Below are 26,708 nucleotides of genomic sequence, written 5' to 3' on the forward strand. Positions count from 1 at the left end.
ATCATGATGAATTGCTTATCGTATCTTATTTAGTAATTTATGAACAATGTGAAAAGGGAAGATAAGTTCATTATTTACGGGGAAAAAAGTTGTTTTAAATTTTAGTTAATTGGAAAGCTGTACTAAGATATGTTTTCTTCGATCATGAATTTTCTCACTTAATGAATGTTGAAAAAAATTCCTTTACGAAAAAAAAAATTATGTTTAAGGGTTTATTTCCCCCTCTCTTGTCTTTATATTTTTTGTAAATGTTTTATTTTATTAAATCTGTCCGTAGGAACAAAGATATCGCGCATTATCAGTGGTAGTGTTTTCTTTCTCAATGTTTTTGGTTTTTGCCTTTTCTGTTCATCCAATAATCTGCTCTAAAGTTTCATAGAAAATTCGTAGTTTTAGCATGATAATGTTGATAGATTGGCTTACTGTCTGTCAATTATGACATGCATAAATACTAAAATTGTTCAAAACATTTCTACTCTGGACCTTAAGCTACCAAATTTAGGCAGGTGTTACATCTTAGATAGTAAGTACTCAATAAAAAAGCTTCTAATTTTTTGCAAGTTTTAGAGGAACTTTAAATTTCAAAATTTAAATAATATTTTTAATTAAAAGTCAATCGAAATTTTTAACTTTTAACTAAATAACTTTATGACGTATTATTGCATTAAAATGAAGCTTTCGATTGGTATTAGCTTTAGTTCCCACAACTTTTTTTCACTCATTTTAATAAATTTTTAAAAATATTATAAGTACATTTTACAACGATTTTTTTTTCATTTACTTTATACTGGATTTATGCCCTTGCGACTATAGTAAATATAGTTTTTGATTTATGCTGTGACACTTATGTAATTAGGAGCACAATTTAAAAAATAAAATAAAGATATGCAGATTGTTATAATTATTAAATCGTTATCATTCCACTATGTATTCGATTAAAGGTTCGAATCTCCTTTTAAAAAAGTAATTTGTTCTATTTATAGCAACGATAACATGAGCATAAAATCTTATTCAATAATGCTGCAATGCACGTGTTTATAAACACAAGCACTAAAGTAGTGAAAATTATTGTTGTAAAATTAATTATTTTTAAAATGTTTTGAAAAAATCGTGTGTGTGTGTGTGTGTGTGTGTGTGTGTGTGTGTGTGTGTGTGTGTGTGTGTGTGTGTGTGTGTGTGTGTGTGTGTGGTTTTTAAAAAAAATACTTTTCATACTTATAATCAAAGTTCTTTTGCACATATATTAACCAAGAATATTTTCATTATTTTCCAATTTCCTAATAAAAATGGCGTCTTTTGCAGTCACTGTATCGAAACGGTTTGAGAATGGGAAGAGAAAACGAATCCATTTGAAAGTAAATTTTTTAAAAAGGACTGTTTAACTGTCCAGTAGACACATTATCTTTCTATTAAATGGCATGTTTAGCTGAAGAATACTATAATAAATGTAAATTACTTTTTTTGCATTTTTCAGTTATGTTAACCCTTTCTAGGGCCGTGGGAAGTTGCTTCCCACCAAATTTATCAATCTTTGTATGAAATTATATAGGTTGGCATAAGTTCTGACAAATTTTTTTAGTAAGTCAGAAACTTAGATGCTTCAGTTCTTTATCTCAGTTGTGATGTGTCTTGATTTGTTACTTAATTATTAATTAACCAAATTAATTAATTAATCAAATTAAATTGATCTAATAAACTAAATGAATCCCTTTTCTTATTCTAATTTCAAGCCTAAAAATATTTTAATATAATATGACTAGAAAAAATGGCCCTTTAAAGGGTTAACTGAAAGAATCAGTTTGGAAAATAAGGATAATATTTATTTTATTTAGGTTAAGAATTCTTATACGGCTTGTAAATGATTTTGGACCTGGAATAAAGTTTTATCCGCAAATAATAATGTTTTGAAGATAAACTAATAAACGTTTTAGGCCAAAAATATTCCTTATTGCCATCAATATATTATGAAGTTATCTTTTACTTTCTCGTACACGTAGTATAAAGAAAGTATAATAATCGTCAAAAAATTCGAACTTGATATTTTGACGAATCTCCACATTTCAGACCTTCGCGAGTTGGAAAAAAATATTTTTTGGGGACAACGTGAGCCCGTATGTCTACCTGTGATAAGGATAACTCAAAAACGACTTGAGCTAGATGATTGAAGTTTAGTATACAGTTTTTACAGAAAATTTTCAGATTTCTATCCAATTTTGTGTCACATCTGTTCAGAGGAAGTTCGTCTATCCAGCTGTTCGTATATGAAGTAACACGATAGTTACAAAACGAAGAAAGCGAGACAGATAAGATTTGGTACACAGATTTAACATTTGCAGTGTAGACATTTTTTCAAATTTTGAACCAAATCTATCAAAGGATTGATTGACTGTGTCTCTATTTTCAGAAACATGTAAACGCGTTCATTCAAAAACGCAAAGACTGGAATATATCATATTTGTTATTGGATTTTGTAACTGCAAGTGCAATTTTGTATCAAATCTTCGTTCCAAGCGGTTGAGAAAAATGTATCTAAAGCACCAATTCGATTTTCGGATACTGCCAGGGATTTATCGCCAAAAAACTCGCCAGGAGCTGCACGACAGATTCAATAAAATGGCGATACTCACGCCAAAAATTATTATTTCGTAACTATTGTACAACAATGCAATGTAAGGCATTCTCTGGAAAGTTTATTAAAGAGTATGTTAGAAAGTCTTGGAGAGGCCATCGTCGCTGGTTTAATATTTACCTCCGTTATTCTGCATACAATAATACTGCTTTAAAATGCATCAAACATCCAAATAATGCGTTATTTAGAGATTTTTATTTTTGAACATTTACTTTCGCCATTTTATTCAGTTATCATCTTATGAATTTTTTAAACAAAATACATAATCGATTTTTTTTCTCTTTTTTTTTTTTTTTTTTTTTTTTTTTTTTTTTTTTTTTTTACTTTAAGATCTCTGAATATCAATAGCATTCAGAAATATATATTTGAGTCTGCAATACTACAGAAATGGTATGGAATTTCTGAATCTTAAACATTCTCTATGAAAAATGACTTCAAAACTCCAGATAAATCGCCATTTTAAGTACTCATTCGTTCTCTTTATGGCTCTGATTTGAACACATTTTAATAAACCCGTATCCAAAATTATTACATTGTCATAAGCGAAGTAAAATTTGCTGCGCCGAACGTTCCTGTTTCTTTTAGACAGAATATATCTACCACTAAAAGAGAAAAAGGGAAAGTGAGAAGAGAAAAAGATAATTCTTTCCGATGAAGGTGAGGAAAACTTCAGAACTCTTTAGGTCTGTAGTTTGAAAATAAAAAAAGAAAAAAGAAGTGGATGAAACTAAGATCGTCATCAAAGTGTTGATGCAAAATCGATGAAGTAATTTAGTTAAAAAATTCCACCACGAAAAAAGATCTTCTTACTTTTTTTTTTCTTTCAGCGTGCATTAAAGGAAAGAATCGAGTGTATTTTCAAAACTTATCACTAAAATTTTCCAATGAGAGCGAGAAAATGTTGTGGGTTTTATAAAATGCCTTAATTAACTCAACAGCCTTAATTGCAGATTTGAAAGTATATAATTTTTTTTTTGTTTGTTCCGTTTAGTTACTTGTTCAATGTATGATTATAAGTAAATCAGAAATCGCTGTGAATATTTTTCTATTAGGCTTTTTGGTGCTGTTTTTCATTAATATTTGAAGTTAACGCTAGTGATTAAAACATGAAAATAAACAGTTGTATGCCTAATAGAGGGGAATGTTTCACAAAAGTATGATTTCACAGAAAAGAAGTTTAAAAGCTTTTTGTCTTTAAACATAATGTGACTATTATAAAATTACCATATCTTTTAATGATATACTACTTATTGCTTTATTCATCTGTATGGTGTAAGGAAAGAAAAATCGGTAATAACGTTATTCTATTATTTAATTAGCGAGAATATTGTCACGTAGATGAGGTGAATGTAGTAAGTCCAATAGAAATGAACACACTCAAGATCAACTGAAGATTTTATTACCAATCTAACTGATTGAGAAACTACTTATATACAGTTGAAGAACCTTCTAGAATTTGAAGGCCCGCAGAAAATTGGAAATTTACATAAATAATAGATTAGAATAATTAACATAAATTTGCATAATTAACATAACTTTGACATGAAGCAAATTGAAATTAAAAATCAATTTTTGACAGTTCGCCTCGCTTGTATTCAAACCCGCATCCTTCCGCTCTGCTATGAGATGCTTCATTCAGCCGACTGAGCCATCGGTGCTTGGTCGGAAGGAGCAATTTTCGCTACAATATTCTCAATTCGAATTTCTTATGAACTTAGAAAATGCTATACCTTCTTTCTCAAACTTCTTATACAAATCTGCATCTTCTGAAAGTATTGTTACGGAAAATTCCGTTAAAATTCGGCAAGCTCGCTATAGTGGGTGTATGATGACACAGTCAGCAAGCATGAACAATAATTAACGATGTTTATTGAGGCGAAGACACGCATACACCACCTACAAAACACACCCGAGACATACACAAGCAATACACAGCAGCACATTTAGAACAAACAGCAGCCCACAAGTAGTAATCAGTAGTAAATAACCACAACAGCACTGAAAGCGGCATGACACAACTCAGCAGGGAGAGAGAATTCATGTATTTATTCACTCAGGTCTCTCCAAACGCCTGCTATTCTCCTCTGTCTTCTCGCTTTAGCTGTACTCAACTGCCAACTCACTACTTTACGACTGGCTACTCCACACACGACTCGTTGTTGTTTCAGTACTTGTCTCCAAGCACACGTTTCAATTTTCAATCCTCTGATCGCTTGAACTCCACTCAATGCTTGCGTTTCGCTGGACTGATCCAACTAATTCATTGTTGACTCACTATACCATACTCACTATGCTTGGCCCACTATCACTGACTCCGTCGTGGTCTCCCTGCTTTTATAGCTTCTGTAACAGGGTACACAAGTTTCTCGAAGAATCAACATAATTCGTCTCTTATTGGTCCTTTCACCAAAATTCCTGAATATCATCCATTTAGTCGCCAAATGGTCGCGATGTCCTTTGTTATTGGTCCGGCATCCGATCAGCATCCAGTAGAGCTAACTGTAAAACGGTCTTTCCTACGATGGAACTAACTCTGCTAGGAAGCACCATTATATATTCGTTACAGTATCATGAGAGTAAAGAGGGAAAAGGGGAAAGAAAACCCTTTTAAGTCCTCAATAATGAGTTTCTTCTGCATACCCATCCCTCGCGTATTGCCACTCTGAATGTCTCAGCGCCAAGATTACAAATGTCTATAAAGGAAGACGAAAGAATATCATACAGTAATGTTAGATCGGAAATATTTGCAGGATGCATTGGATTCTCAAGATTGGAATGATGACTGCATTGGATTCTCAAGCATTCTTGCTGAGACTCTTCATTTCGCACACTGACGTAGTTGTAATAAGATGGCTGAATGTATCGTATCGTATATTGCATCCAATATATGATGCTGGTTTTATTTATACTGTCTATCTACATTTTATTGAAAATGAATTATTTGCAATACTTGTATCTGTTCTAAAACGTGTTCTTCTTTTTCTTTCAGTAGTGATGCGGTGGTCGGATGCATGCGGGAGCTAGGGGAGGTCTCGTTCGCAGGATGCGCAAGCGTAGGGTGGTCGTCTTCTCCGTCGCTTGCTGCCTCCCCGCCCTCTTCCTACTCTACTTGGCCTCTTCCGACGAAGGTATGTTCCATCTATTTGTCAAAGAACTAATTATAGTATCATTTAATTACAAACGATACAATATATACTAAAGTGCCAGCTTAAAACGTTTACAACTCTTTGATGTAATCACCTATGTTTTATGCCACTTGTCCAACGATGTGGAATCGTAAAACACCCAGACATAGCACATTTCTGTAAAAATGCGGATTTTAGCATCTTAGGAACCCAATTTTATCCTTCTTGAGGTCGATTAATTTTCTGTTATATAATATTTCTACATAATTTTTAATATCCCAAGCATTTTTTCTGTGAAGTTCTTGATTTCATTCATCAGTTATTCATACTTATCCTACTTCTCTATATTCATATTTGGTACAATTTATTATTTTATAAAGTTCATTTTTTTTCTGTTCCAAATTTGTATCATATCTGAACATATGACGCAATAAGACCTGTTGATGTTTTGGATGGACTGGTCTATCACTTTAAGAATCTCTGGAATTTTACCTCAGCGAATGCCAAGCTGTGGTCCCTTCTTTGGATTAAAATCATTGTCACAAAAGCTTAAATCCCAGTAAAGCAGTTACCGGCTCGAGCTAGATAAAAAATGCATTCACTGATTGCTAAACTGATAAAAAGATTTTGAAAACTATATGCCGCTCTATCCAAACCAATATCAGAAATGATGCTGCTTCAGATATTCTAGGTATCTCCATCTGTGGAAATAAGTTGCTGTGCCTATATTGAAAAGATATAAAAGTTTCAAACAAGTATTTATGTGTCAGCTGTAATTATTTTGTTGCCTGTATTAAATTCTCAGTTTTTTGTGTAATATTTTACATTTAATGTAATATCTCTTATTTATTTTAAAATATATGAGATCATGAAAATATGTCGGCTCATTTGTATTTATTTTTCATTTTTAACTTGTAATGTAATAATAAATGTTGTTAGAATTATTAATGCTATATGTTGACTTAAAAAAAAGGAATTTATTATTCGACATTGAACAAGGGGGTGGAGGGAGTCATTTTCTAAACAAGCAAGAAATTATTTTCTTTTCTTCTCCATGAAAAGAAAATAAGTAAATATACTTCCTCAAATATGTAACTTGAAAAAAATAGAATCGCACCTTTTTTTTCCCCCCTCTAATTCTGCTAGATTTCTATCTTTCCTTATATTTTACCTTTATTGAATGAAAAAAGCCACTTCTAATACCAATACTGTTTGCCTCTTTATTTTACTTCAAGCTATCTTTTCCGCACGAAGCATATGTGCGCAGAAAAACAACTTGTACAGTAGGTTACGTCGAGCTTACTTGCAACGTCAAAGCTTGAGACACAATAAAATTTTGAAATTTAAAGGATATTATTATTGGAAATAAAAGTAAAAGAAAAAATATTAATCATTTTTAGAAAAATTACGATTTTCATACTATGTGTATTTTGATTTATTTTCAATAATATATCCATTATTACTTTTAAGTGTCACTTCTGAGAAGTTATTACATGTTTTCTTTTTCTGTTGGAAGATTTATTTAGACTCCTGAAGAAACTTTTTTAATCAGTTGTAAAATCGGGGGAAAAAAGAAAGAAAAATTGAATTTTCGACTGTAATAGGGTTATAATTATAATATTTTGCTTCAAAATGGAACGCGTTTCTCCACAAAATGAGTGCAATACTTATGAAATGATTTTCTACTTGCAGAATGCGCCTCCTTAGAAAAGTGAGAGGGAATTCCTTAGAAGAATAGGGAATTGTTATCAGAGACACTATAGAAAGAGAAATGAAAAACTATTTGCTCAGACGAAGGGGTGAAGAATATAACGGAATGCATTTCGATATTATTTGAAATAAAACTCCGTTGTAAGAGGGTCACGATTAAAAGTGTCATGAAAAGGCGGATATTAAATTCTATAAGTTCAGCTAATGAATCAGAAAATAAGATATATATAATAAAAATTGCGATATTACGCGATGAATAGCTTGTGGGCGCACTGCTATATTCACAAAATTTGTAGAAGGCTCTGGATAAAATACTCTGGGTATTTGGATTCAGTGTACATCTTATGGTCAGGAATTTTAGGTTTTTATTATCTGAACTGCGGAGAAAGATATGTCCAGCCACACACTTTTTTTTCATTTATCTGGAAACTTTAGGAACTCTGGAAACCAGTAGAGTTAAAAATCATGATACATATTTATTGCCAAATCGCGACAAACAGTAGAAAACTCATTAAACATTAACTGAACAATGCAGTTAGGTTATCATATTTGACAAATTATCGCCTTTAAAAAATTGATTTGGCGATCGTACCGTATTCTTATAAGCCGAAAACTGTATTTAATTTAAACAAGAGCTTGGAATTGGAAGTTTGAATGCTTGTTTATAAAAGCATGCCTAAAAAGATATGTAATAAATGATATTCTTTAAGGTATATTAATATTCGTTGTGTTTCATGATCGTCCATTATTTTAATGTTTTATGTGTAACTTTTAAGCGGATTTCGCTAAATTTGAAATGATGAGCAGTTCTTTGTTTGTTGTGTTTAAGTAGCAAGTTGTTCTTTTCTAATTATTACAGATTAACACTCTCCATGTGTTCTATTATCTTCTTCTAGATATGGGAGCGGACAACTTCTTGGGCTTTACTCGGCGCGAAGCCAAACTGGCAGAACGAGTCCGAGAAGTGGAAGAACAAAACCAACTGCTACGAAGGCAGCTCAGGTATGTCAAGTGATTTCCACTGTTCTGCCCTCAAAACATTCTTTTTTTAGAATATTTTGCAACTGGCATATGGATTTTCTTTCAATCATAAGAATGGGTTAGATGCTTTACTGCACCATTCGAAATAGAGAACAATTGTCACAAAGCAATTTAATTTTGCGAATAATGTAATCCAATTTGGAAAAACATTTTCTTAGTGACCATTTACTACTCAAGAAGTAATTATTTGTCAAATTTGGCTGCTCTAATTCCATTAATCTGCTCTGTGAAAACTTTTACATGATTGTTAATCATAAATATCACAAAGACTTTTGATCTAATGCAATTTTCGATAATATCCAGGCATATCCAGGATAATATCCTATAGGCATTATCATATTAGAAATTCAATGGATTATAGCGCAACAAATGTTATGAGTAAATTGGTTTGGGTAGAAAAAAAGTAACAATATATGCTATAGTTTAAACTATAAAAGATAACGAGACGTTTTATATCAAGCGCAATATTTATCTACCATACTTAGAAGATATTGGATGCGCATTCTTCTTATTCCAGCAGAACTATGATCCCAGGCATGCCGTGAATTCTATTTACGAGTAGTTTCTAGTTTAACAGGGTTCACATTACCTTCAAGCAATTTTGAATCCCACTGGGAAGTTATGAGGTGAGCCACATATTTTCTGTGTTGCTGGTAGCGAACAATGCGATTTTCATATATTTCCCTAGAATGTACCCTTATATTCGAAAATATCGATAAGCTTGCTGCAGAGAATTTATTAACTTGACTGCCGAAAGATGCGGAATAAATCTCTAAAAGAATGAAAGTTAAATCTGCATTTTCTACTTCTTTTATCTAACTTTCTGAGCGTTCGTATAAATAGTTTATCTTTTTTTTTTCCTAAATATATTATTTTTGGTCTAATTTTATATTATTTTGTGACTATTTGTAATGATGGTTGTGGGGGGCATGCATTTTTTAAAGGAAAAATAAAAGCATTTTTTACGAGTGTCTTTAATAAAGTTTTCTTTGTAAAAAGTATTTTTAATATATTAAGACCTGCAGTAATATATATTCTAACTAGCCATTTTTATTAAACGTTTTATTTCAGTTAAATTTTATACATAACTTGATATATATTATTCGCTCAATAAAATGTTTTAGCCATCAAATTGTGACAAACATTAAAACTGTATTATTTTTATAGATTTGCACTTTTTCTATTTATCATGAACATGAACCGTTTTAATGGTGTCGAGTCCCATGCCTACATAATGCCATTAAAAATTTAAAATCCTCCTGTCAAAAACACTGTTAATTTTCACTTTTTTTTTTTTTTTTTTTTTTTTTTTAGGGATTTAAGGATTTTAGAGATCATTAAAACTCTCTCTGTGGGGTGAAAACAACAGGAGTAGAGAAAGTGTTTTGATTTTGATGTTTTATTAATTTATAAAAATGTGTGAATTTCACATTTCTTTTGTTTAAAGTTGCTTGAATATAATAAGTAAATTATACTATATTTGGTTATTGAATTATTCAAGGTAATTTGAAAAATGAATGGAAAACGTATGACTGAAATATGCATTACTTCATGTAATGCATATTTAAGTATGACTTAAATATGCTTACATTTTTTTTATTTAATTGTGACTGGGAGGGGAGGGACTATTTTCTTTAAGTTATTGACATCGATTCATGCTGGTTTCGAAATTTATAGATAAGTTCACCACAAATAGATTTTTGTTACTATTAGAGTGAGTGGAGAAGTGTATTAGCGCTTTTGTAGGACATATTTATTGAGCTTAAGCACATATACATTTTGGTTTATAAAGAAATTTTTCCTTCTGTTTTAATTAATTAAAAAACTGAGTGAGAATAACGGAACCATGGCAAATATTATTGGGAATAATGTTACTCAAAAATATTATTGTATAAAAAATTTTATTACAACATATTATTTTTAATTACCTCTATAATAATAATAATAATATTAATTAATTTTTTCTCTGAATTTTTATAGTTTTTTTTCAGTTATATTTTTTTCTTAATTTTCAATAATACTTTATGTTGTCGCAATGAAACTGAAACCATTTTCAATGCTTCGTAAAATAATTATTCGCATGGCTCTCTTCCTTTGTTAAAAGCTAAGGAAGAAGAAATATGTTAATTAACTTTGCATTTTACATTTAAAAAAAATGAGAAGAAAAAAAACGGGAATCAGCATGCAGTTAAAACATAAATGAACTCTCATAGTTATGTTTTTAATTTTAACTCGGCTCTATTAAGAAAATTCATGCATAGAAAAATTGCAATAAATTTAAGGTTAATAAAATAACATGGCGTCATGTATATTTCAATTTAATTCTTAAAAATTCTTCGTTGAAGAAATTATAAGCAAGTTAAGCGTAAGAAATTTAATTGAAATTAAACATTACCAGTGAATGAATATTCCTTTTGGAAGATTCATGGAGCAATAAAATGAATAGTAGACATGATACATTTCGAAAAACGAAGAATTCAGCATCTTGGGAATCGAATTTTATCTTTCTTGCAATCAATCAATTTTCTTTTATGTGATAATTCTACAATATTTTTAATATCTCAAACCCTTCTTATATGAATCGATTCGATTCATTGTATTTTCAATTATTCATACATTACTTCTCGGTGTTTGCGTTTGGCACAATTCATTATATTATTAAGTTTTTTTTTTTGTTCCAAGCATGTGTCATGTCTAGAATGGGTATACAATTATCAAAGTAATGCTGCTTTAACTCAATTCGTTTTTCAATTTTTTTTCTACTATAATCCGATGCTTAAATATATTTTGTTGAAAGAATAATTAACAAATAATATTCTTCGAGAACCAGTTGGTCTAAAAATGCGGTTAATTTAATAATAATGATGATGACTGAATAGGAAATAGTTATTACTTCAATGAAGCAACAGCTCATTATTAACAATCGATTGATGTTAAAATGATTTATAAAGATTATTAAATACTATTGAAGCGGACTTGAAATATATCAAATAACAAAAGAAGTTTCAATGCAAAACGCTATTCATAATATGGTGGCATCTACGAGGGGTGATCCAAAAAAAAGTTTACTAGGCAAAGAGAAAATGCTTTATCAACAATAGACACAATATACAAATGGTAATTAAGAGACATATGTGGTAGTCACTTCTCTACATAATCACCAAGCCTGTTGAGGCATTTATCACTCCTCTGGACCAATTTGTTTAACCCGTTTTAGTAATAATCAGGTCCCTGGCCAGTTCTCGGCACCTTTTTGAACATCGCTGTCTGATATGAGCCTTGTCTCGGATAAGTGTTTCTTCAATGCCGGGAAAAGGAAATAGTCACTGGGATCCAAATCGAGGCTGTATGGGGAGGGGGGAGCTCCAGACTTCCCACCTAAACGTTTCCAGCAATATGTCTTCCCGCTTCAAAAGAATGACACCATTTCACCACCTGTTGCCTATTCATTGCTTCGCTCCCGTACACTTCAGCGATTTGTCTGTGAATGTCCGATGAAAACACATTCTTGGCCCATAGAAATAGCACCTCTGTGCGGGACCACTTCTCTAGACGTCTTGCCATTACTGTCGCTTTTTCAGGTCTCAGTACTAACACTATCTGCACGAACGACCGGTCTATGACAACTAGTGCCATCTGTCTCTACTCTGGGTAACAATATTCCCATCCACAATTTCTACTTTCCAAATCTATGCTTGTAAACTTTTTTTTTATCATCCCTCGTAGGAGTAGTCTATCTTAATAGATATTCGTTTGAGTCTCAACATAGGTTCATAGGTTCAACATAGGAAAGCTTCAACCTTTTCTTCAACATAGAGGTTAAAAGGGGCTTTGGAAACATCGATCAACATACTAGCATCTATCTATCATTATCATTAAAATAAAAAAGTTCATTTTTACTGATTTATTTGAAAGGTGATTTTTTTTATAGATGTTTATTTTGTGATTTGTATAATTTATTTATTTGTCTTAAAATAAATTATATTGTGAATGATGCAAAATTTAATATATCCCTTATTTACCCTATTATTCGATATTACCAGCTGACATTTCTGTTTTCTTTTATTTTGGCCCATTCAGTAATCTATCATCGAAAATCCCTTTAAAAGTCAAATATTATTTGAGCGTGTAAGCATTGATAGATCAAAGCAAGTGTTGGTCATTTTCTGATATAAATTTCAAGTGATCTTATCTTTTCCTGTAGCATCTCACAGAATCATTTGCTGAGCGTGATGTCGGAGAACCAAAATGACTCCCAGACGTTCGGGACGAAGGAGGAGGAGAGCAGCCAAAAGACGGTGCTGTGCGCGAACCAAGAGCCCGAAGTGCCCAAGTGCGAAGTGATCCACATCGCCATCGTGTGCGCCGGATACAACTCCAGCCGATCCGTCGTCACCCTCATCAAAAGCATCCTTTTCTACCGCAAGAACCCCCTGCACTTTCATTTCATTGCTGACTCGGTGGCGCAGCTCATCCTTCAGACCTTGGTTTCCACCTGGAACGTACCTGGGGGTAAAACAGTCATAATATATTTATCAAATAACCAAATATAAAAATTTAACAAAATTTTTTAAGAAGATATTTACCATATATTAGTTATCATAAAAAATAAAATAAAAGTGGAAGTATTCGACTCTCAACTTTCTCGTATATTTAGACAGTTTATCATCTCCTTTTCAGTTTCTCTCGTACAAAAGTCTGTATCTGCTAATTGTATAATGGAGGTAAGTCTTGGTAACAAATGAGCGAAATCTTCGAGATCATGGCAAGTCTGCAAGAGCGAGTCTCCTGCCTTATCCTGATTTCATATATTATAACTAAATATGTAGTCTTATGAGTTTAGGAGTATAATGACGAAAACCAACAATCATTGTGGCTGTCTACTCTGCAACCAATTAGGCCTAAATTTCAATAAATATCTTCAATTTTGGCCATAAAACGGGGTAAATCGTTGTGTTCTTAAATTATCGTGTGCTTATAAATAAGAATGCTGTCAGGTGATCACCCCATTGATAGTTTTTCCCCCCTTCAAAATATAATAAACATATGCTGTTTTGATAATAAAATCCCAGGTCTCATTTTTCTAGCTGTGTACGTTTTTGAGTACAGAAACGAACAAACAAGTTGGTAAATTTCCTTTCGCGAAATTTCTTCCAAATTTTGATTGAAATCTACAAATTTGGGGCCTACACTTGATAAATTTCATCGATGTAGCTCCATTCGTTTTTGAGTTATCGTGTTCACACATTGACAAATATTCTGAGCAACAATCAGGTGTAAAAAAAAAAAAAATGTGCCCCGGACTCAAGGAGGTCTAAAACGTGGAGATTCGTCAAAATCTAAAGAACGAATTTTTTACCAATACAATAATTTCCTTCGTATATGATAAGCTAATAATAAATTTGAGGGGTTATAGAACTTTAAACAGCTAAATCAGACTTCGGAAGTTGGTCAAATGTGATTCTCCCTAAAGTAGGAAAAAATTCTTGCATTTAATAGGGGGGTTGGGAGTACATTTAAACTTATAATTATGAATTTTTAAGTCAGTAAAATAATTTTCATTAATTAAAATATATATACCAAAAAACTGTTCCATATAAATTGTCAAAGACAAAATTTGCTTACTTACAAAGTTTTTCGGAAAATAAGCAACTTACATTACAAATGTTATAAATTATTCTCAAATAACATAACTTGATTATCATGCAAAGTGATAAATACTTTAATAGATTTACTGGAGTTATTTTATTGCTTTATGTAGTAAAAACATGATAATGCTTTGATTTTGCACTATTTTCTTTATTATGTGTGCATAAGCATACCTGGAAAATTTCATATTGATACTATGAACCATTTTTGTTTAATCTTGCATGCAAGTTCTGAAAATTAGTAATGAAAAAAAAAATTTTTTTAAGTAAAGAAATCTTTTATTAAATTTCTCTATTCATGAATACCATAATCAGATTCCAGTGACCTTCATGTTTCTGCATGAAAAGTCAACAATGACCTTCATTTTTTTACTATGTCCTTTAAACTAATTAATGTACACTCATGTGCAATACCAATAAAATGTTCAAAAATGTTTTGGCTATCAAATGAAATCATAAGAAATATTTAAAAAATTAATGGCTTAAAAGTCCTATAAACTTTTAAAAGAAAAATAACCTGAAATTTTACTATCCAAGTTTATTTTAGGTGTAAGTTTGCAGCAATTATTCACTATCAATATCATAACATTTGTGTCTTTCCCAAATGTACAAGCTTTACAGAAGATATAAATTTACATCATTTCCAGACCATCTTCTCGGAAATAAGACTCATTAACATTCTGATAGTAATCTTGAAAACAACTAGTGTAAATTCCAGTTGGGTTTGCCTTACTTTTTTTTTAATATTAATTATTGTATTTCTTTTATAGTTGACGTAAGTTTTTATTTGGCTGACAATCTTCAGGCCGAAGTCTCGTGGATTCCTAACAAGCATTATTCAGGAGTGTATGGCCTTATGAAACTGGTCCTTCCCAGAGCATTACCCGAAACACTAGAAAAAGTGAGTCTCATATTTGTGTTATAATCTATCAGCAGTTTAAAATCTGAGTCATCTAAAAAAATAACAATTTAAATTTAATGCATATTATAAATTTCGAAATGCTTTATAATATTTTTAACAGACGGTTTTATGTCCATTATGTTTTTTTCCAGATAATTATTAACAAGTAATATATATAAAAAAATTAAAATCAATTCCTACTTAGGTCAACAAAAAAAAATTATTTCAGTTACTTTTTATTAAAAAATTACAATTAATATAAATATGTATATACATATGACAGAATTACAATATTAAGTGGAAAAATAGAGCTTGGGGACAAGTTGGCGACCAAATAGAAATTACTGGACAAGTTTAATTAATTAATTTGAAAAAACTGAATTAACATCAAGTGTCATACACTACAAATTTTAAAAAATGTATTTGAACTTGAGTGGATGAATAAAGTTTTTTATTAACGACTGAAAATTTGAACAAGATATATATAGGGAGAGTGTGAGCTAATAATAGGAATTGAAAAAAATAGCATATATTTAAAAATCTATCTAACAAATTGGATTATATATTTTTAAAACGTTTTTCTTTGGCAGGTTATTGTTTTAGATACAGATGTTACGTTTGCTACTGATATTGCTGAATTATGGCGAATTTTTAGGAAGTTGTCAGCAAAACAAGTAAGCTATCTTCTTATGCTATAAAGTCTTTGAATATTTTTAAGGCTTTTTTTTCAAAGTTTTGTATTGATGTTGCTGTATTGAGTGGACTGTATTGTTTTAAGAATGGATTTTATTGTTCAGAAGAATGGTTTATTGTCATTTCTCATCTGTTATAAATATGGAGTGTGATGTTCATATTGTGTGTGAAAAAAAAATCGAAATATTCATTATTTGTTATAAAAGATTGTTGTTTCTTATAAAAGTCGGAAAATTGAAATAGATGTTGTTTTTTAGACAACACTTTATGCTTTTGAGTTTGAATTTCTTTCATTCCTGTTAAAAATTGGACCAATAGAGAGACAGTTTTAGTTTATAATGCAAAATGTAAGAATGGTTGAAGAAATTGACAAAACGTTTTAAGTTAGTTGTAATGAAAGTAATCTTATTTTCTAAAAAAGATTGGATGCAATTATTTTTAACTGTCTCTTTGAAATTCCAATAAAAAATGGAGAAATAGGTTTTAAAATATTGAGTTTTTTAAAATAGGTGCTACTGCTTAAAAATTATATTTTTAAAGCTTTTTTTTTTTTTTTTTCTGTCCATAGTTAAGTTTTGAATTTCTTGTATTCTAAAACACTTTAAAAAGTATTGTAGAAAGTTAAAAATGATGTATATATTAAAGTTCCCGAATGTTCATGAGGTATGACCAATTATTATTATGTAAAATAAGGTATGAAAAAAATTAATTTGTTTCTAAATAACATTTACTCAGTTTACCAATGCATTTTATAATTTTTCATATTTTTTCATTAAATAGTCAGAAGGGCACAGGATGATATGGCTGTGTAGTTACTAAAAACGACTTCTAGCAAATAACTCAATCTTTATTCTGACAAATTAGATTGTTTTGTTTATTTATGTTAGTTCATTTTTTTTAAATCATTGTATAAATGTTTCAACATTTACATACTTTTAAGTTATTTTTTTATATGTATATAAATTCCAGAACAAGTAACCTGATGATACCTTCAGTTTGTTTCAATGATTCATGGTGAAAAAAGTTTATAAAAAAAAAACCCTTTTTGAAGTTATAAAGTTTTAAAAGAATGTCTTATCTGTGTACAGAATAACCTATTTCTGGCTATGAGATTGTTAATATTTATAATTAATTGATATTGTGTAATATTCAATAAATTGTTAATTAATTGTTCTTTCCATGATTGATCAGTTTATAAAGGCTAACTAATAGAACAGCTGCCAATTTACCTGTTTAAAAAATATATCACTAAGTTTATCTGTTTTATGATATTTGTCTAGGCTATTGGACTTGTTGAAAACCAAAGCGATTGGTACTTAGGAAAACTTTGGAAAAATCACAGACCTTGGCCAGCTTTGGTAAGATATTTAAGAGTAATTTGATTTATATTAATGATTTATTTCACAAAGATTTTATGTCCATTTACTGTAGTTTTCATTTAATTTAGTTTGGACAGCATTTATTACTTAGTATGATGCAATATTTGAATCTAGGTTTGAATTGATGAAGAAATTAAAATATTGTATTTAATATAAAACCAATACAAATAAGGTTAAATCAAATTATAAATTGGAAAATTATCAAAACAGGAAGTAAGATATTTGTTCTTTTAGCCATCATCATGAAATATTCTGTTCTGTTAAATATTAATAATTTGATATGCAAAATAAATTTCTTATATGTGCATTTTGAGTTTGTGTTAAAAAAAAATTATAAAAACCTATGAATCAGTTTAAACTGAAAATAATATATAATATTTATAAAACGTATACTTAAAAAGAACGGTTTGGTCTAGAACCCGCTTTTTACTTTTAACCATTTTGTGCTAACCAATTATTTTTGCTCTTGTAAACTTTCATAGAAATTAAGCACCATTCAAATTATTTGAGTATCCCATAGATAATGTTATTTTCCTTGTAGGGTCGAGGTTTTAATACTGGTGTTATACTCCTTCATTTAAAGAAATTGAGAGATATTTCGTGGATGCAGATGTGGAGGTTAATTGCTGAAAAAGAATTACTCAGTATGTTATCCACATCATTAGCAGATCAGGTAAAATTCAACTTAGTCTTTATAACTATGAAATCGGCTAGAATTTATTAATGATATTATAAAAGTTATTTAAGTAACTTTATTTCACTTCATAATTTTTGTCAAAGAAACAAATGTTTCTTTCTTTGATTTTTTTTTTTTTTTTTTTGGTTTTCAGAAAATTATTGATTAATTTTTCAAAAAGAAGGTAATGAGACTTCCTGAAAGATGGAAAAACATATATAGAGCAGAAGAAACATATAGAGCAGTTCATACATAATGCAATAAATCAACTTTAAATAAGTTGTATAAAAAAATTAGATAAATTTATAGGACATTCTATAATAATTTTTTTTCATAGATATTTAAAATTACATATGTCTTTTCCATAATTGGAATAGTAAATTTATTTTATTTTAATGTCGTAATTTTTAAAAAGAAATCAATGCCTTGTTATTCTTTTTGCAGGACATTTTCAATGCAGTTTTAAAACAGCATCCCTACCTCATATATAAACTTCCATGTCAGTGGAATGTGCAGCTAAGTGATAATACTTTAAGTGAAGTGAGTATTGTATCCATTTAAAATGTATCAAATATTCTTTTTTAAAAAACACCTGTTATTGGTTTTATCTGGTTTACTATCTCTTTAAATTTTGTCAAATCTTAATTTTTATAAAGTATAAACATGTAAATTTTAAAGCATTCAGTATTACAGGATTTAAACCTTTAACCTTGGTTTGCCTGCTTTTTCTACCTTTATTTATAAAATTTACTCTTAATTTAAATAGTAGCAGTTACAAATATGCAAAAAAAGTATTTAATACTGTTTCAATTATATTAATATAATATTAATGAGTATTGAAGAATGAAAATTCTTATTATAAAATTATTTTCACTGAAAATCTTTATATATATATATATATATATATATATATATATATATATATATATATATATATATATATATATATATATATATAAAAGTATTAGAATCAAGTTAATAGGAAAAACAAAAACCAAATAAAAATTAAACCAAAAAATATACTATATATATATATACTATATACTATATATATTACTTATATATATATATATATATTAAAGTGAACATGCAATTACATACCTAATTGTTTTAAATCAGTGAATGTACAGAAAACTTAAAATTTCAATTCATTTTTAATTAAAATTTTGAAAAAAAATTTTTTAGTGAGCTTAGAAGAATAATCATTTGCCAAATGTGTAGCTCTTTATTGAATAATATGCCACCTAAGAACATTTTGTATAATTTTATTTTTTTCTTGTATGCCATGGTTTATAGATTATATATCAATCTATAAACACTATCATATTAAAAGAAAACAATATCAATATTCCTATTGCCTTATTGATCAATTCAATAAAATTTAGTCACCCAATTTTTTCTCATTTTTTTTTATGTATTTTAGCTTACAATTTAAATTACAAACCTAAAGAGTTATTTATATTGCTATGACTTAATAAATTATGGTTTCTATTAATTATACAAAACTACTTCAGTGCATATTGTCTTATTTACATTAAGTATTTTAACTTTGCTGTTATTCTTTCAGATTTGTTACACAGAAGTCCAAGATTTAAAGGTAATTACAGCTTTTCTGTAAATTATATTTTTGTTCCTTAATGTTAAAATTAGGATAATAATGAAATGCTGAATAACTCTTAATTAACAATTTCAATCATATTATAAAATATATCTCAAAATAATACATTTCTTTTAAATAAAAATGTAAAATATTAAATTCATCATAGTGCTTTTTTAATTTTCTGAAAATCCATAGTGAATAATTAGTATATTTTGACCACTCTAATGACCATTTTCAAGCTGCAATTTCATTGTATCAGTGACACTTTGGTATTGTTTATACTAATAAATTTAATATTTTAATTTATTATTTTGTTTTCTTAAAGTTCCCGTTTGTGTTTTTCAGGTTATTCACTGGAATTCTCCAAAAAAGTTGAAAGTTAAAAATAAACATGTGGAATTTTTTAGAAATTTATATTTGACCTTTTTAGAATATGATGGAAATTTATTAAGAAGAGAGTTAATAGGTTGCAATAATAGTAAAGTGACACATGTCCAAGAAGCAGTAAGTAAAACTTATGTTCTTCTTCTTATTCAGTATAAATTTGAAATATTTCCATTAATTATGTACTTACTAATTTCAATAGAAATACCATAATTGATAACTAATATGCTATAAGAAAAACTTTATAAAAAATTTATGAAAGCGAAGATTTTTGCCATAATTCATACTATCAAAATTTATATTTTTAAATTGCAACTAACTTTATATTATATTTAGGTATTTATTCAAAACTGGCAAAATAATAACAATGATACATGCACACTTCCATTTTTGTTTATAAATTCCTTTAGAAATCACAGACCACAAATTTAGATCACAGTTTCTTTACTATCATGGTAAGAATATATATGAAAACAAATATATTAGTGGGAAACTAAATCGATGAATATATCTATGATTTTATTAAGTTATTAATCTAAGAAAATATTTGAGCTGAAGGGTCTAGAGTCAGAGTTTGTATTCCATCAGAGACTTGATGAATTTTAAATCTATCCTGGGCTGAGCTTTCTTTGAATGGTGTGGAACCTAAAAGAAATGAATCTCGGCCATCTGTTGTCATGTGATTATGGTTTAAAACTGTTAGAAATTAGAGTTTGACTTTTTTACACACAGTTATCATTATGTATTAACTAGCATAAATAGTGTTTATGGTATTGCCTTACTTTTTCATCTCTCTATCATATTTGGCTTTAAAAATGACATAAAACATTTTTGTCTTTTGATACAAATTTGTTTTAATGGCCTTCCATGAAAATTTGACATCTGAGACATGTATATCTCCTTCACATGCACCCTATCTCTCCATAATAAATCTTGTTTCATTTCAAAATAAAATGTTAATTAAACAAAAATACACTCAGAAAATATTTAGTTACTTACAATTATATAAATCTTTTCTCTAAAGCCTATTACAATTTGCATGATTTATAAATGGACAAAACATGAATTATATCTTGAAAGTTAGCTAAATAAAATTTTAAAAAATAGCATTCTTTACTTTTTCTTTTCTTTCTCCTTTTTTTTTTTTTTTTTTTTTTTTTTTTTTTGAGATCATATTGAATACATTTTTATATTGAGTTCCATATGAAATAATTTCCTATCTTCCCTTTTTTCTTTAAGTTGAACGCTATTGATGAAGATGATTCCTGCTATGAATTTAGAAGAGCTCGAGTTGTTAAACATCGTACTCATTTATATTATATTGAATATGATTATGAGCCTGTAAGTAAATGAATTCTATTGTGTGATAAATACATTTTAATTTTCAAATTTTAACTCATTGTTACAATGTAGCAAACAATTGTTCAAATGTATTGCTAATACTTTTTATTTATAATGAGTCAAATTAATGTAATGGAATATAAGGCAATAGCATCATTGTAAGTAATTTATTAGAAAAATTTTATAAAATAATCAGAAAAAAATTTTAAATTTGAACTGGAAAATATTGAATTTAAATATGTTAATGATCCAAAAATGCAGTAATTGTTAATATTTATGCACAATAATATACATACAGATTTTAATAATTTTTAAATTAAAAAGTTCTATTCAAAATGGGTAAAAAATAGCTTAATATCTAGGAAATAAATTACTGCAGTTTATGTCTAGTGATCAGCATTTCTCTCAATTATAATTTATTTTTAATTTTTTTTAAACTAATGCTTAGATTTGCAGAACTCATTGAAAATGTTATACTTTATATAATCTGTTAGAATATTGTCACATATATTTATTTTCATTGTTACTGGAATGTACATTTAATACAAATTATTTTTATGTATACATAATTTCAGAAACTGTTCATTTTTTTATTGCAGTGCTGTAATTATTTTAGTAAAATTTTGTGATAATTTTTTTTCAATTAATAATCTAATAATTATTAATCATTTTTTCTTCATACAGTCACCTGAAGGAAATGATGTTACTCTTGTTGCACAACTGTCAATGGACAGACTCCAAATGGTTGAGGCACTTTGTAAACATTGGGAAGGTAATTAAAAATTGATTAAATTCTCCATAATTTACCTCTTAATAATTTATACTTGCCATGTTGATGAATTCTACACTAAACTATTATATTCATCATGTGAAATTAACTATTATATTTATCATGAAATTTTATGAATATTTTGAATCTCTTTTCTTAGGTCCCATTAGTTTAGCTTTGTATATGTCTGATTCAGAAGTTCAGCAGTTTCTCAGCTATACTCTTAGTTCAGAAATTCTGAGCAGCAGAAAGAATCTTGGTTATCATATTGTGTATAGAGATGGGGTAAGGATATGCTTTATCTTCTGTTTTATAAAGCAAAAACGTTTATATATATTAGGAATTTTTCTATTTCAAACCTGAATTATTTTTCTATTGCAGCCATTTTATCCAGTGAATTTGTTACGAAATGTTGCACTGCAGCAAGTGACAACGCCCTTTGTGTTCCTCACAGATATAGACTTCCTACCCATGTATGGGCTCTATGAGTACCTTAAGAAGTCAGTTGCTTCCATGGGCTTGGAATCGTCAACTAAGGTAATTATAATTTTTTTACTAAAATACCAACAGATTATTCATTATATCATAAATATTACAGAATCTTGTTATTGGGGGATTTTTTTCTGTTCTTGAATTTAATTTGTATTGAATAAAAATTAAAAATAAATTGATTAACTGATAATTATGAAATATTAAAATAATATATTATCATCCAAAGCAAACAAATATATAAAATGTGTAAACTTAAATGTATCAGAAAAAAAAAAGTAAAATTCATGATAAAATATCGTCTTTCATTCATGAAAAAGTAAAGATAGATAAAGTGTGCTGACAAATAAACTTTAATATAAAAATTATCACATATCTAGATCTTATATAAACAAATTGCATGGGATTAAATAAAACCAGATCTGTCAATAGTTCAACTTGTAATTCATATAAACTACCTTAGTTTTTATTTATGTACCATTATTCATATGAAAACTATAATAAATGCCTTCTAGAATAATAGTAAGTAATTCAATTAAAAATGCATATAAAAATTAATAACATTTTAATATGTTGTAATTGATCAAATGTTTTAACCTTTTTAAGTTTGATATAACTTAGAATGATAAAATTTTTAAATCCAATCAGCTTCCAAAAAATAATTATAATAAAATTAATCCAATCCTGAAAGATGAAAGTTAAGGCCATCTTTTAAATGCCATAGTATAGTATAATAATACTGCAACTAAAATTTAAGTTACAAAATAAATGAAACTTTTAATTTTTAGTATGAAATATGTTGATTTTATAGTCAATACCAATATAACATTCATTATAAATCTATTTATCTTAATTTTCTTCCATGTCTTATCATTACTAGTATGTGCCAGAAAATACTTCTTTCTTTCTTTTTTTATTGTCTAATGATTGACTCAAGTTCTGTTGAATTAACTGTTTTTAAAATCTGTTTTAAGATGCTTCATTTAGATATTTAAAATAGTATTTATAAAAGAGATTTATAGTAAACAATAATTTATTTCGTTCTTTCCATTGGTTAATTAATATTTCTATAAATCTTTACAGGCTCTCATAGTCCCAGCTTTTGAAACACAAAGGTATCGTCTGACATTCCCAAAATCAAAAGCTGAACTTCTTTCCATGCTGGACATGGGAACACTTTTTACATTTAGGTATGAAATGTTCTATTGAAAATACATTTCAGTTTTAAACCGTAAATTTTTAAAGCTGATATTTGTCAAAAGAATATATATATACTTGCTTTTATCCGCGACTTCATTCGAGTGGAAATTTTAATGTGTATGTATGAGAACTGACGGTCTGATCAGCACTCGGCAGTGTCTGTCTAAAATCGCCTGCTTGCTGCGGATGTCCTGCAGCTGCGGTTTAACGCCTCTAACACATATTTGTGAGACATTGTGCACTCGTCCCATACTATTAACTTGCACTGCTGCAAAAGGACTCCCTGGTCGCTGTTTTTGGTAATGTTGCATGAGGGGGTATCTTCGCTTGCAAGATTAAACTGCAGTTTTAAAACAGAATGTTCTGTCTGTTAAGCAAAGTTGCAGCAATGCCCGAGGAAGATACAGCCAGAGCTATATTGCGGTCCTTGCGGAGTTGGGCTAGCAGTAGATTCAGCAGGAACGTCTTAATCGTACCCTCTGGTGCATCAAGAAAGAATCGTTTCGTCCTCCTTTCCTCTATTTACTCGGTTCAGAATCGTTTCGTAGATTTGACGCTGCTTGGAAAATAATCCTGGTGTCATTTCATTGACCTGCGCTTCTAAAACCGCGGTGTCGTAGTTCAGCTCCTTCACAACTTCACTTGATAATTCCCCTCTTCACTGCGGTGGAGGTAGACCGAAATCAGCAAGACACTTTCCAGATATGGAAATCATTTTATCCTCAATCAATACCAAAGCTTCGTTAATGATTAGGTTATTGTGAGTGCCATTCAGCCAATGCACGATATCTTCTGATAAAGCGTCCTTGTATTTATCCCATAGCTGGAGGAGGTTTGAAGCCCGCAAGTACTCACTAAAATTGCAAACATGTCTTCTAGCTACTTTCATAGCCAGAGCTTTATTACTCCTCTCCGAAAGATTAGATTTGCGTTTTCTGGGCAATTCGAAAAACTATCAAATAATAACAAATTAAAAAAAATTAACCTAAAAAACGATGCACTTAAAACTATAAGCATATACGAAAAATATATAACTAACATAAATACAATTTAGTTACAAAAACACACAACTAACCTAAAAACAATTTATTTACATTGTAACGTGAAATAAAACAAAACATAAAGTCCGTATTTCTTTAAAATCAAGCCAGATAACAATCTCCGGAAAAGAGTGTACACTTTTGTTTAGTGGTCTTGTTACTCGGCTATGAACCCTAACGTTGCAAGTTCGAACCTTAACCTTGCACAAAGTCTATTTTATCTATCAATCGAGATAGCTACAACAGTATAACACACAATTTTTAAACTTTTAATTAAACTGAAAATACAGTTGTCAACAATCAGAACACAGTTGTCAATCAGAACTAAGAAAATAAACAGAATCCTTAGAAATAATCGATCGAAAATATGTTAAGCCTAACCTCATTAGCGTGGGGAAAAAACTGAAGCCTTACTCATTTTTGGCGGGAAAGTTAGTTTTTAATTAATGAAAAATTACCACTCAATTAACCGGAACAATTAGTAGCCTATGTTCTATTTCAGACTATAATCTATCTCTGTGCTAAATTTCATCCATTTCTATGAAGCCGTTCTAGCGTGATTGACAAACAAACAACATCCATCCATCCAAACTTTCACATTTATAATAGTAGTATATATATGAGCCGTTTATTTTTAAAGTGGGGCTAGTCCATTTTTGGGAAGAAAAAAAAATGGTGATAATAGCAGTTATAGATAAAACTTGTTTTGATCTTTTTATGAGTAAAAAATTTATAGTAAAAAAAATTTAGATTCTAGTATTTGGGAGATGAAAGTTTTAGCTCATAACAGTATTGAAAATCTGTTTATTTTGAAAGTGGTACAAGTCCATCTTAGATTGAAATTATATTTGACCCAATATATTACGGCAAAATTTAGCTCCGGTTGCTCTATGGTGAAGCAAATGTGGCCGTTTGACGTCATGTCTGAAATCTAGAGTGTTTCTATTTATCTATTTTTGATATTGAAAATCGGTGGTTCTATAGTATTTTATAAATAATAAAAAGTATATCTTAATTTTGTGTGTCGATAATAATGTTTACTTCCATCACCGATTATTCAGTCCAGTGACAACGAAATAAGTATAATTGATCACAAATTTTTATTGTTAGAACATTCATTTCTACCGAACGATCGGACCCAGAAACCAGTTCCTTGCATATTCCCCAGGATTACTATAAATAGTAATACAAAATTGTCGAAAACATAATAAATGTTTAGTACATGAAATTAAACAAAGAAATTTATTTTCAACCCAACCTCTGGAAAAAGCGGTTTTAAAAAGAAAGAAAAATACCGGTGGAGAAACCATGAATTGATTAACTATATGCTGGATCAGATTTACAAGAGATACACCATACAAAATGTTCAACAAAACTTCGATAGAACGAGATTTTGAATTTAAAATTATCGATTTGTCAACACAAGGAGGAAAGTTAATAATTCCAAGTAATTTCAGAAATATAAAATTATCTTTGATGTAAGAAAAAAAGAAATTACATCTGAAAAATACAAGGATATGATGGATTTATCACCATATATACCTCCCATCCATCATGAACATTTTAAAATGTTAAATCCTGAATAAAATTCAATTTAATTATACCTGGGTATAAACTTAACATGTATAATTTCATTGAAATTCTTAATAAAACTGAATTGTTTGTTATGTTATATTTTCTACAAAAATATTCTTATTTTTGTTTCACTTTTTATCAAATGATTAAATATTTATAAAAATTTGAATAGTATTTTGTTTTGATTATTAAAAAAAAAAGGCTGATACAACTGAAATATTTCCGAATGAAATGTACATTTACAATAATTCATTAATTTTGAAAGTGAGGCAAGTCCATTTAGTTATAATAAAACTCTTGTTTTTGTTTGTTTTTTTAAATCAACATTGTAAACGCTATTGGCTCACAAACTTACATTATCTGTTACCACAAAATACAAAAAATATATCTATTAATACTTACCAATATTTTTAAATTTATTGAAACGCAAACCTTTAAATATCTCGCAATAATAAAAAATGGACTTGCCCCATTTTCAAAATAAACAGCTCATGTGTGTATATATATA

At 29.1% G+C, this 26,708-nt stretch overlaps 1 protein-coding gene across 5 annotated transcripts in view; it reads left to right on the forward strand.

Annotated features, from left to right (window-relative positions):
- The window catches only part of LOC129965557 (xylosyl- and glucuronyltransferase LARGE1-like), a 281,900-nt gene that overhangs the window by 250,838 nt on the left and 4,354 nt on the right, over nt 1-26,708 (forward strand). For 3 of the 5 annotated variants that reach the window (XM_056079556.1, XM_056079583.1, XM_056079593.1), the window contains 15 exons: nt 5,619-5,757; nt 8,361-8,466; nt 12,710-13,017; nt 14,924-15,054; nt 15,645-15,728; nt 17,028-17,105; nt 17,668-17,799; nt 18,247-18,342; nt 19,370-19,399; nt 19,748-19,906; nt 21,026-21,127; nt 21,812-21,899; nt 22,057-22,181; nt 22,278-22,433; nt 23,469-23,575. In XM_056079556.1, coding sequence (XP_055935531.1) covers nt 5,637-5,757; nt 8,361-8,466; nt 12,710-13,017; nt 14,924-15,054; nt 15,645-15,728; nt 17,028-17,105; nt 17,668-17,799; nt 18,247-18,342; nt 19,370-19,399; nt 19,748-19,906; nt 21,026-21,127; nt 21,812-21,899; nt 22,057-22,181; nt 22,278-22,433; nt 23,469-23,575 — 1,823 coding nt within the window. In that variant the 5' untranslated portion in view covers nt 5,619-5,636. Of the gene's footprint in view, nt 1-3,214; nt 3,287-5,618; nt 5,758-8,360; nt 8,467-12,709; nt 13,018-14,923; nt 15,055-15,644; nt 15,729-17,027; nt 17,106-17,667; nt 17,800-18,246; nt 18,343-19,369; nt 19,400-19,747; nt 19,907-21,025; nt 21,128-21,811; nt 21,900-22,056; nt 22,182-22,277; nt 22,434-23,468; nt 23,576-26,708 lie in introns of all 5 variants that reach the window. The other 2 variants (XM_056079575.1, XM_056079565.1) reach the window with 2 other exon arrangements.

Source organism: Argiope bruennichi, chromosome 1 (genome assembly GCF_947563725.1).
Source record: "Argiope bruennichi chromosome 1, qqArgBrue1.1, whole genome shotgun sequence".
Classification (NCBI taxonomy): domain Eukaryota; kingdom Metazoa; phylum Arthropoda; class Arachnida; order Araneae; family Araneidae; genus Argiope; species Argiope bruennichi.